The following is a 13,291-nucleotide window of genomic DNA, read 5'->3' on the forward strand; positions in this document are numbered from 1 at the left end:
TTGAATATTGTTTCTATTTGCCTAGTAAGAATTTATTTAAATCAACAATAATAAAGAAAAATGTCTGCTTTATTGGAGCTCATGCAAGAAGTACGTGTTTTCCTTCTTTCCCTGTACATCACTGCTGCTTCAGAGATGGCACTATGGCCTGAATCTGAGACACCTTTAAACTACCCCAGCATCTACCAAAGCAATGTCACATCAGAGGTGTTTTATTGCATAGTAAATAAAGGAATAAATAAATATTTGGACAGGGAATAGAGGATAGCTGCGTATATTGATGCTTTTTCCTATCTGATATTCTCTTACAACAATTTCTAGGCACAAAATTAAGTAAGAGCTATTTTAATTTCATCCATGTAACAAAACTTTATACAGGGTTTCCAGTTAGAGATATCCACTGGAGTCTCTTAGTTTCCCAAGATTTTTATTTGATCTACACCTGAACAATCATTCTTTTACTGTTGTTTCTTGAGTATATAGTAGCTGTTGATATATTGCAAGTCTTTTGATATCTATAAATACACCTGATTGAATCACATATCCCTGAATTGATTACCATTCTGTCTAGCAGAAAGTAGTTAATGAATAAATGATCAGTTCACAGGGTATTTCTTAGTCAATGTTCATTGATCATCTCTCATAGCCAACCTTCTTGTAGAAAAATATCAGGGTATTATGAATGTATATCCAATAAATGTTTACTGAACAACAACTATTGTGGGTCTGTCAAAAATATAAATAAAAATTCAATCAGCATTTACTCAGCATGTTAATATATGATTTTATTAATGTTTTATATCATAAAAAGATATATAAGTAATAATACTAAAGTGATATTTTAAAGCTGATTAATTGATGCCTTAATAGGCATCTGTTAAATAGGCATCTATTTAATAATAGAATACAGGTTTTCAGATTAACCATCTTATTATAAGGAAAAGAAGCCAAAGGAAGGGTTTTCTCAGGACTGTACAAAGGTATCAACCAGAGTGGTCTTTAAAGACCCAAGACTATGTATAGAGGGTCACTTGGACCTGATTGTCATTCATACTTGTAGGAAAGGGGGTGCTATATATAATTGTCTCATTGCCAAACATTGGCACAGGGACACCTAGAAAGTAGCATAAGACAGTAGGTGCAAGCTACGCTGCACACAGAAAAACAGAGATGAAAGGAACATGAGTAACTCCTGAGAACCCCAGCAAGTGAGTCTCCCTTCCACACTTCCAGCTCCGTCCGGTTCATCACGCAGCAAGACTACTTTAATCTCCTTCATTGCATCAGCTTTCCAGTGTATTAAACTAATGAATTTAATGATTTTGGTTAAATCTGCTGACATTTATCTAGAACAACAAACCCCTGAGGCAAGGTATATATGCAATTAAAGTGCATGTTATAGGGACCACAGCACAGGCTATAATAAATATGGCAATTTAATGGGGTTCATTGCCACAATAAATGTTCTCAAGTTTCTTTTTATGAAACAGAATTTGAATGATCAAGGCCACTTTATGTTTTATGTGAAGTGTACTTTGATACTTTGTTCTTCACGAGTAGATACAAATTACCATGGAATAACACCTTCCTTTTACAACCATTCAATTCTCAGAATATCAAGGCATGAGGCAAAAATCATAGTTTAATATACTATTTTATCTAATTTCATGTTGAAGAATCCATAAGTCCTTGTGGGTAGGCTAGTTGTACTGTCAAAACAATATCATCATCATGTTTACTTAGCTCTCAATATGTATGTACTATTTCCTAATTGTATCTCAGTGACTCCAGGACATAGATGTGATTGTTTGCAGGTAGACTGTAGATGAGATATGAGACAAAATCAGTATACTAGAAGTCAGAATTCAAACATCTTTGGAACTCCAAACTTTTATTCTGTACAACAATATGGCAATGTATTTAGCAGTCACAGATACTTTTATTACACTAAAAGCTGAGAAGTCCATTCATAGTTCAGCATTCATAGCTTTATTGGAAGTTACTCCTATAGAGAAGGTTCCACTAAGCAATTAAATCAGGCTCAGAGATATCTTTTCCTCTGCAATATCAATGGATTCTGTTATGTGAATAGTCCTGATTGAGTCATCATTGAGATACAGCCATCTGCTACTATTTTGAGTTATTTTATTCATTTAGTTTATATTAATTTTCATTTAGCTTAGTAAAATAACAAGAAAGGCAACGCGGGCAAAAATCTGTGTCATTCTTACAGTAATTTTAAAAAGAAGCACCTCTGGTTGGAAGCATAAACTAGTGGTACCTGGGTTACCTTTAGCCCACACAGGAACCTCACTGCCCCTTCTCCCTGTGGACTCAAAAGCAGCATATGGCTGCTCGTCTAGCAGTTCAGACTGCTCTGTTTAGCCCAGACCTCTAGGTTACAATCTGTTTTATAATCTCCGTAAGGATCATTTTTCTCTTGAGACATGCACTCCTATCGAAATAGAGACTTAATTGTGCAACTTCACTCCCAGATAAACAGATAGATACACATTTCACGCATAGACCCAATCCTGGGTAGAATAATCCTACATCAAAGAAGAAAATTGCACTAACTACTGAATTAAAATCACTATAATAATTCCAATAAAAGGAAAAAGAAACAGTAATATTCCAACGTTAAGGGTGATGTCGTTGAGGATCTCGTGCACCTGAGACATTTTTCCAGGGTAAAGAATGGTTCACTTATTCAAACATTCATTTGACTTCACTAGGATGTATTCAGGAAAGATTTGCTGCACTCAAATCTGCTGAACTGGTCTTGTCTCCATAGCTCAGACTGATGACTATCTTGAATAGCACTATAGAACCTTCATCCGGCAACAGATGGAGATAGAAACAGAGACCCACATCGGAGCACTGCACTGAGCTCCCAAGATCCAGTTGAAGAGCAGAAGGACGGAGAATATGAGCAAGGAAGTCTGGACCATGAGGGGTTGGTTCACCCACTGAGACAGTGTGCTAGAACTAATAGGAGCTCATCAAATCCAGCTGGACTGGGACTGAAGAAGCATGGGATCAAACCCGACTCTCTGAATGTGGCTGACAATTGGGGCAGACAGAGAAGCCAATTATAATGGCACTGGGATTTGTCTCTACTGCATGTGCTGACTTTGGGGATCCTATTCTATTTGGATGCATACCTTCTTAAGCCTGGGTGGAGTAGGGAGGGCCTTGGACTCCCCATAGGGCAGGGTACCCTGTCCTCTCTTAAATCTTGAGGGTGAGGGTGTAGGGTGATTGGCAGAGCTGGAGGGGAGTGGGAGGAAAGGAGGAAGTGGAAATTTTGATTGGTATTATTTATAAAGTAAAAAAGAAATTAAATTAAAAATGTGCCTGATCATTTACTGTATCTATCTATGTGTGTATATATGGAAAATTGTCCTGTGGTTGAATTCAGCCAGAGGAAAACAAAACCACACTGGTCCTTTGAAACCAAGAGTGCAGTCCAATAAATGGCTGATAAATGCTTGCCATTGGGAGTGTGAGACCAGTAGTAAATCTGGTTCAGTATAATAAGGAGAAATGGCAAATACTGCAAATAAATCCTCTTCACTGTGATCTCTGACAGTGATTCCAGACTCTGGACGAGACAGGTAGGCACCTCTTACCAGGCTGCCATTCCAAACAGTATATGGATGCCTTCATCAGGACACCTGTGCCTTCACATGAGAAATTCGGGTCTGAGTCTCTCTCCCCTTCTAGCATAGAGTGCCTTAAGGCAGAGATCACGTATCTACTCTACATCCACATAAACTCTAAGCATCACGAGTGAGCTTACCAAGCTAATTCAGTGATAGTTTTTATCACTCCCACGGACCTGAAACTCAGTAACCTTTGAACACAGAACAGTCTCTCTCTCTCTCCCTCTCTCTCTCTCTCTCTCTCTCTCTCTCTCTCTCTCTCTCTCACACACACACACACACACACACACAAAATAATAATAATAATAATAATAATAATAATTCTTATTCCAAAATTTTCTTTTCTTTCCCAAGAAAACCAGCAAGCCGGCATACTTTACTGTGCCTCAGACATGATTTATTCTAGCCCAAAGACTATAATGCTTTAAGGACTTGATTATTTTGGACAGGCATCTTTCTGCCCCAATCCAGGTTTCCGGAAGTCCTGACACAGAAGGATTGTCTGAACAGTCTACTACAGGAACCGTGCGGTCAGCATATGCCAAAGTTTGCAGCCCAGGCTGGCTTCAAACTCATGATCCTCCTGCCTCTGCCTCTTTCTGCAAAATCTCTCAGCATGCACCACCACAGCAGATTCCAGTTTTCTAAAAGTAATGATTTAAATGTCTCTGTTACAAAACTTTTAGTATACAAGTAAGGTGATAACTTTCTCATTATCATAACTATTCCACATTGTAATCATTATTCAATACACTGAATGGTATATATATATGGTATATATATATATATATATGTGTGTGTGTGTGTGTGTGTGTGTGTGTATGTATGTATAACATGTATGAAGACATTTATGTATATGTATATACATGTATAAAGATATTAAAAATAAAATTTAAATACTGTTTGGGAAGAAAGTATTTTATGGTTTTCAAATGATATCTTGAAAACCACTCATGTCGAATGACAATATCTATCTAATACTACTAAAGGAAGAAAAGAACTATGCATTTATCCTATGTGAAGTTTACACTGTACGTGCAGAGATAATTTTCCAACTATCAGGAAAGTAAGAATAACTGATTGCATTAACTTTTTAAATGCATCTATTCTCTGTAAGATTTGCTCTTTCTTCCTCTCATTTTTTTTCCTATCATTCTGACCTTTCTAAAGAAAATTCAAGTCTCTCTTCTAAAAGGATTTCAATTCTCTACTTCCTAAACTCTATTAGAACCCCCACAGCTTTAGACAGAATTCTCAGATAGAGAGCAATACATGAGACAGCGTTATGGCCCTCATGAGCATCAGGAAATGAACTAAATTATTTCTTACTTTATTTCATTTAATTTTTATTACAACTATATGAAGTAGTTGCTACTGTTTTCACTTTGGAGTTTATGGAACTAGAGTAAAATAATGCTGTACATTATACAGATATCTAAGCAGAAAGTTTATAAATCAGTAGTTCTCCAAGCATCCCCACTCCTCCTTCAAACAAGACTCCATTTCAGATTCTTGGGAGATTTACATGAAATCCTGACAGTCTGCAGAGTCCAATCCTTGCTTTATGTCTGCCCTCCACAGCCTCTTTCACCATAGCTCCAGAGAGCAGTAACTTCATTCTTTCAAAGAGTCTAGCCCTACTGTATAGTATAAATGATTACAGCTTGCTTGAGAAATTGTACATATTGATTTGATATATTTATGGGAGTTCCAAACATAAAGCATTCATGCATCATTATATGTACATAAAAGCACAGCTTAAGATTCAACATTAAGTTTTAGAATAAACAGATTATGCATATTGAGATATATGTGTGCTCATTTGTGTGTATAATAATTTGGAGCTCTTGGTACTATACATAGTACATGAGAGTTCAAAGGAATTCATTTTACTATGGAAATTCTTAACCAAAACAATATGATAAGCATTTTGATATTGATAAAAGTCCGATGAAAGTTGCTTCACTATTTAAACCACTCTCAAATTTTTCATTGTCACATTACGTTTACCTCACAGAAATATACTTCCAAAGGATTACTGTCAAATAGATATTGATTATTGGATTCTAAAAAACATGTGACATTTTTCAAAGTTAAGCTTAGATAAATCAATTTGAGTTTCATAACAATATAAGAGTTTCACAAAGAAACTACAGTCCTAACTGTGGCGACTCAGGACTGCCTTTGCTTTAGCTAGAACCAAAGCTGCCTCTGCACAGTGGAATGAGAACCATGGCAGTGATCAGGAAGTCACTTCCAAAACACAAACTACGGTTCCGTAATTTATTATCATCACTTCTTGACCGTGAGCTTGGGTGACAGTTGCTACAAAACGATGTCACTTCAAGAGACATTTGAACATACAGGATGAGAAAAATGTGTTAGTGTAGCACCCGATGTTTTGGAATGGCCTCAACTGCAAGAAAACACATGAGCATGCCCCTGTGATTGTGTGTCTTTGAGAAGGGTTCTTTCATTACAGGAGAAAATTAAATACACATTGCAAATGGACAGCAGTATAGAATTAGTCTCTAAGTTAGCAGAAATACGTCTACAGGCATCTTATGGCCCTCAAAGAAAGCACTACCTATCTCAATGATTCCTCAGGCTATAAGCATTGGGAGTTAGCATTCTTAAGCCTTGGAAGAACGGTACAGTATAAGAACTGCAATTCTTGGTTGAGTCAACAGAACTTACTCTATACCTGAAGTCAGTGTGTGTTAATATAGCTGTAGCTATTTAAATGTGAAATGAGTCTTTTCAGTTGGATCGAAAGACGCTACAATCCTTCTCTCCTACCTCTGCCCCTGCCCCTTGCACTGTGGGTATTCCAAGACATATCTTGACCTTCAAGCTCAAGATGGCTTATAGGCCAAAGCCCCCTGCACTATTGTTGAGTGCCATCATGGAATATCATGCCTTCAAATTCTTGGGACATTCCTTGCTTAAGAGGGAGATTCTCTGAGCTGTCACTGTTGAAACATTGCTTGGGTCTGTTAGTGCCTGTACGGGAAAAGATTGCGACCAGCTATGTAATAAAACCCCGACAAATACATGCCACCTGCCTTAGACACAGGGACCCCACATTGGGCTGAGCACTAAGTGCATATAGTCCAAAGAAGACTAGACTTCATCTATTCTTATGAATATTGTGGGTTTTCTCTGATGATGCTCAAGTGTAGTGCTTTAAAATGAAGCATTCCCCTTTAAGTGCTAGATAGAACAATATTCACAAACAGTAATACTTGCTTTTAGATGAAGTTGATTGGTCCAGTGCCCAATGATTTTGTATTCTGTACTTTTGTTGTTTATCTGATACTGGAAGATATCATAGCGTCCAGGAGCATCTCCGTTTTCATTAAAAGTGACAGGTGTACCCGCGCTGCCTATAAAGATTAGGAAAAGAGTGTTAATAAGGTATAAAATATCCCAGTGGGCTTATTTTCCTCTAAGGAAGAATGGTAGATAGAAAACATTTTGTGCATAGTAAAGGATGCAATGATTGTAATCCAGACAACATTATTCTTGATAGTATAATATCTTTTACATGAAAATAAACCTAGATGCACATACAAAAATAAGGTGGACTTTATGTATACATTAGAAAGTAAATGCTGAGAAGTCAAGCTAAGTAATATATGTACAAGCTAATAAAATATAATGGATAGTCTGAATATTCAATACTAGCTTCATAGAATTTGGCTTAATGGGAAAAATGTACATGTATTGAAGTATGACAACCGCTGTACAATACGAACTGCAAACATCAACCAAAAATCGACAGAGCCTCCAAGTGAGAAGCCTAAGTGCTTTACTCATGGACAGTTCTGCTCCAGTATGAAGCAGGTGCACCTTTCAGCTCCACCGCTTCTGAGGCTGCTCTTGGAAGCCTCCACTGGGCTTTGAGTGAGCTCTGGAAAAGCCCAGCTTTGCTCAGATCATCAAAGCCTCGTGATTCATTGTGATGAGTGTAATGGTAGCAGAACAGCAGGAAGCAATGAATTTAGTCTCTTCTAAACTCCATTTCTCTTGGAAGAATTTCTTTTTTTTCTCCTGATAACTTCTGCTCCCTTTTACTTTCCTTCCAAGCGCATCTATAATCACAGGTGTAAGAGTAGGAAGGAATGAGCACCACAGCGCTTTCTCTTTCCACCTCACTGCACTCTCTACACAGACTTGATTTTTCTCTAACAGCTTTCAGACCACCCTTCATCTTCATGGATTATTCATTCTCAACTCAAAATATACAGTTGACAACAATTCCTTTATTTGGTGTCTTCTTCTCCCTGTAGGCCCCATTACCTCAAAGGGAATTAGATCTAATTTCTCTTCTGTGATGCAATTTCCTCTTTTTGCTGTCCCTTTCTACATTATAGTCTCCAAATTATATACAATTAACAAATTAAATTATGTATGTATTTCACTGCTTGCTGATGATATGATAGTTTGCATAATTCATGCCAAAAATTCTACCAAGGAACTTCTACAACTCATAAACACTTTCATCAATGTAGCAGGATACAAGTTTAACTCAAAAAAATCAGTAGCTCTCCTGTACACAGATGATAAAAGGGCTGGGGAAGAAATCAGAGAATCAACATCCTTCACAATAGCCACAAATAGCATAAAATATCTCAGAGTAACTCTAACCAAACAATTAGAAGACTTGTATGACAAGAACTTTAAATCTTTGAGAAAGAAATCGAAGAAGACACCAGAAAGTGGAAAGATCTTCCATGCTCTTGAGTAGGTAGAATTAACATAGTAAAAATGGCTATCTTACCAAAAGCAATCTACAGATTCAACGCACGCCCATCAAAATTCCAGCAAAATTATTCAAAGACCTCAAAAGAATGGTACTCAACTTCATATGAAAAAGCAAAAACCCCAGGATAGCCAAAACAATCCTGTACAATAAAAGAACTTCTGGAGGCATCACAATCCCTGACTTCAAACACTACTACAGAGCTACAGTACTGAAAACAGCCTGGTATTGACATAAGAACAGACAGGAGGACCAATGGAACCAAATAGAAGACCCAGATATCAATACACACATCTTCAAACACCTGATTTTTTACAAGGAAGCAAAAAGTATCAAATGGAAAAAAGAAAGCATATTTAACAACTCTGAGATTCCATCTTACACCTGAAAGAATGGCCAAGATCAAAAACACTGATGACAACTTATGCTCGAGAGGTTGTGGGGGAAAAGGGAACACTTCGACATTGCTGATGGAAATCCAAGCTGGTACAACCCCTTTGGATGTCAGTGTGGCAATTTATCAGAAAATTAGGAAACAACCTTCCTCAAGAACCAGTAATACCAGTTTTGGGTATATATCCAAAGGATGCTCAATCGTGCCACAAGGACATGTGCTCAGCTTTGTTCATAGCAGCTTTGTTTGTCATAGCCAGAACCTTGAAACAACCTCGACTGAAGAATGGATAAGGAAAATGTGGTACATTTGCCCAATGGAGTACTACACAGCAGAAAAAATAACGACCTCTTGAACTCTGCCAGAAAATAGATGGAGCTAGAAAACATTATTCTGAGTGAGGTAATCCAGACACAGAAAGACAATTATCACTTGTACTCACTCATAGGTGGTTTTTAAACATAAAGCAAAGAAAGCCAGCCCACAAACCACAATCCCAGAGAACTTAGACAACAATGCGGACACTAAGAGAGACTTACATAGATCTAATCTACATGGGAAGTAGAAAGTATAAAGAGACAAGATCTCCTGAGTAAATTGGGAGAGCATGGGAACCTTAGGGGAGGGCTGAAGATGGGAAGGGACAGGTAGGGAGTGGAGCAGAGAAAAATGTAGAGCTCAATAAATATATTTTTTAAAAAGCCAAAACATGTAAATGCCGGGCAGTGATGGTGCACAACTTTAATCGCAGTACTTGGGAGGCAGAGCCAGAAGAATCTCTGTGAGTTTGAGCCAGAAGAATCTCAGTGAGTTCCAGGAAAGCCAGGGCTACACAGAGAAACTCTGTCCCGAAAACATAAAACAAACAAACAAAAAAATTAAGTATTTCCATCCAATAGTGGTTTTCTTAATTTATTTGAAAAGTTTACCTTAATATTTATAAAAATTTTAAGTATAACTTATCAACTTGCATGTAACTAGAATGAGAGTGGCAAAACTGCCATCAGAATGTTTGAACAGTGTTAAAAAGAGATGGGATTGCTATAATCCCATTTTCTTGAATTTATTCTGAGCTTTGAACCTGACATAAAGTATCTAAGGGGACCACAGATCCCTAATACTATCAAGAACTGATGAGCCTACAGGAGATGGCACAAGGAAGGACAAAAGGGCCACTGGCATCAGAAACAGAAGGCTACATGCTCATGTTGATTCCCCATTTATTTTTATAACTTTTTTCATGTGTAGCAAAAACTGAACAATGAGAATGAATGTCCCTTGAGGTCATGAAGAGCAGTACACATGGGCTTTGTTACTAATTATTATTTTCAGGCATTCAAGAAGGAAATTATTTTATAAATAAATAACAAAAGAAAATCAATGTTTATTCAACCAGTATTATCTTCCTACTCTTTAGATGCTCAAGAAGAAACCAATTTTCTTTTCTTGAACAAAACATTTCTCAGACTGTTTAGCCTCTTAAGTATTTTCTGTGGACTTCTATAAAGTAGGAGTAATGACAGTTTTCCTCGGAGATTTTGTGAAATTTAAATCAGTTAAATCTTGTGAAATATTTAGAACAATGCATAGGATAATTAAATATTATGATTCACCCAATGCTCATTTTTAGTAAATGTCAATATACTGGTAGGAAGAATATATAAGTTTTTTTAAGCAAGGCCTAAACAGTTACTAGGATTCAATAACAGATTTCTGCTTGAAAAAAAAAAACCCACATATGTCATGAACATTATAAAAAAAACTTCACTATCTAATATTTATACATAATTTTTAAAAATAAGACTATATTTAATATTCTCTATCTAAAATAACTACTGCTGTCATATTCTTTAACAAATGACTGCTTTTCAATCTTTGATGCCACAATTGTTCTCATGACAGAAGGTGTCACTTTAGTAATGTACAGATGATAACAGCACGCTGGGTCATGTATAAATTTATAGACAGCTGCTTCACCATCTTATTTCTCCAGTTAAAAGAATGCCGGTTGGTAGTTAATGAGAGACTCACTATCCCCAAAATAATAACTGCTAATATCATTTCGCTATCAACTTCATCAGATTTGACAATACATTAAGGGGGAAGATATGAAAGAGATCAAGAAGCCGAGCGGTGGTGGCACATGACTTTAATCCCAGCACTCAGGAGACAGAGGTAGGCCGATATCTGTGAGTTCGAGGCCAGCCTGGTCTACAAAAGCTAGTTCCAGAACAGGTTCCAAAGCTACAGAAAAACCCTGTCACAAAAGAGAAAGTGGTCAAGAAAGTGGATTCTGAAATTAGCTTGGGTTCAAACCCCCAGTCCCCCTCACTTAGTAAATAGTGGTTGTTATTGTTTTAGGTATAGTCTCAATTTCACTATATCTCACTTTTCTTATCTTAAATTAAACTTATAGTAATCCTTAGACAAAGAGTTACATGATTAAATGAACCAATCTGTGTAAATACATAGTGAATATCATGTAAATATGCATTAGTACCATTCTTGTTTTATGGCAGTTTATGAGCAAATATGATTTTCATGACATTTCTCTTACTGATCCCTATGACTTACCTGAATTTTCCACAATTTGATTCACCATTCTGTCTTTTCACACATAACTCCTTGTTCTTTCTCCTAACTTCTCTTAATAATTTGTGGCGTAAGTCACGCACTTGTAGGAACTTGATCATACAAAACTAGTCAGAGAATGAACAACCAAGCCTCTTCCAACGTGGACCCACCAATTGTCCACTTCCCTCTTCAGACGTTATTATTCTTCTCACGTATGATCTTAAATTTGTTAGAGAGATATTTATTGAGAGCCCCCTATGTGCTCAATGCAGCAGAAACTGCTTTGTTTTTTTCAAAAACCAATGATCTTTTTGGTACAAGCAGATCTGTTATTGTTGCAAGCATTATATTGAAGTTAGAACTCAATATAGAAGAAGCATTCCACAAATTACAGGCTAATAAGAAAAGACCTTCTTGCTTATATTCTCAAGAAAACTCTTGCTCATATTCTTCATAATATCATCAATTTATCTATATCACCTCCATCTTTCACGTTGTCATCACTGTCTCAGTGATGATCAACCCCACACTATGGCATATGTTTGAGTGGTCTCCTAGTTAATTACTTGTAGTTAAATCATGTTTTATTCCTCATGAGCCTTGCAGCTTGGTTTCCTTATCTGCTTTCTGGTCAAAACTAAGAGTTCATTTGAATTACTTCAACCTTCTCACATTGGAAATTAGCACCACTGAATGTTGACTCACTGCAGACAAATCCCCTATTACTCTGAACTGTGAAACAAAGAGCATCCTTGATTAGCCGAGAAGGGCTCTTAGTAGCTCACACCTTTCCACAATTTTGCCATCTGTTTCAAAAATCATCTTTTGTTCTGAAACTGGCCACCCTGAAATATAAAACTAAGTAAAATTTGCCTTTGAAAAATTCAAAAATTTATCAATTTATTGTAGTTTAATAACAGCTGTCATAATAAATATAACATATATTTGAATTGAGACTATTTAGATATTTGATATACTCTAAATTAGAGCCCAGAAGATTTTCTCATTTTCTTTCATTTCACCTTGCACTATAGGTATTTTATACATTTTGTAATACATTACATTTTCACATGCTTTCTATCCATGTGGACCTGTGGAAAAAAAGGAGAACAAACTCATAGATTTGTGAGATGACATTTTTACTACTCAGAAATTGCCTTCGGGGTCTAAACATATCCTTGAGAAGTTTCTGTTCAATTTGAAATGTATAGAAAAATTATATTTTCATTACTCAACCTGCACTTCTAATATGGTTTGTAGGGAAATTTTATTTTAATGTCAAAATGTTGGCTCCTTTGAATGTTATACAGGGAAAGACTAGTCTTGGGATTTGGAGACTGAAGTCAGACTTCAAATTAACTGTGGTTATCTAAGCAAGCGTACCTATTTACATGGAACTCTTCTCATCTCTTAGACGACATCATAATATCAGCTCCTCCAAACTATTGCTGTATGACATGGCATATGAAATGCATATAGTATGTGACTGGCAAATAACAGAACACTGTGAATAAAACTGTCTTCAGTATAGTTCATCTGTTTCTTACACTTTTGATGACTTGGTTCATGCTGTATTGTTTCTTTAGGGTGGGGGAGAAGAATACATCAATAACGTGCTTACTTTTAAAGGTAAAAGAGATACGTATACTTTTTTTTTTTTTTTTTTTTTTTGGTTTTTCGAGACAGGGTTTCTCTGTAGCTTTGGAGCCTGTCCTGGAACTAGCTCTTGTAGACCAGGCTGGTCTCGAACTCACAGAGATCCGCCTGCCTCTGCCTCCCGAGTGCTGGGATTAAAGGCGTGCGCCACTGCAGCCAGGCGATAAGTATACTTTTAATTATTCCTCATGCATGTCTCTTTAAATCCTTACTTTCTTTCTTTCCCACTTAGTGGCA

At 36.7% G+C, this 13,291-nt stretch overlaps 1 protein-coding gene across 1 annotated transcript in view; it reads right to left on the minus strand.

Moving 5' to 3' along the window:
• Grm8 (glutamate metabotropic receptor 8) overlaps positions 1-13,291 on the minus strand; it is an 817,026-nt gene that overhangs the window by 139,367 nt on the left and 664,368 nt on the right. Inside the window, exon 7 of the mRNA XM_038318951.1 lies at positions 6,915-7,051. Within this exon, the coding sequence (XP_038174879.1) occupies positions 6,915-7,051 (137 nt within the window). The remainder of the gene's footprint in view (positions 1-6,914; positions 7,052-13,291) is intronic.

Source organism: Arvicola amphibius, chromosome 2 (assembly GCF_903992535.2).
Source record: "Arvicola amphibius chromosome 2, mArvAmp1.2, whole genome shotgun sequence".
Lineage (NCBI taxonomy): Eukaryota > Metazoa > Chordata > Mammalia > Rodentia > Cricetidae > Arvicola > Arvicola amphibius.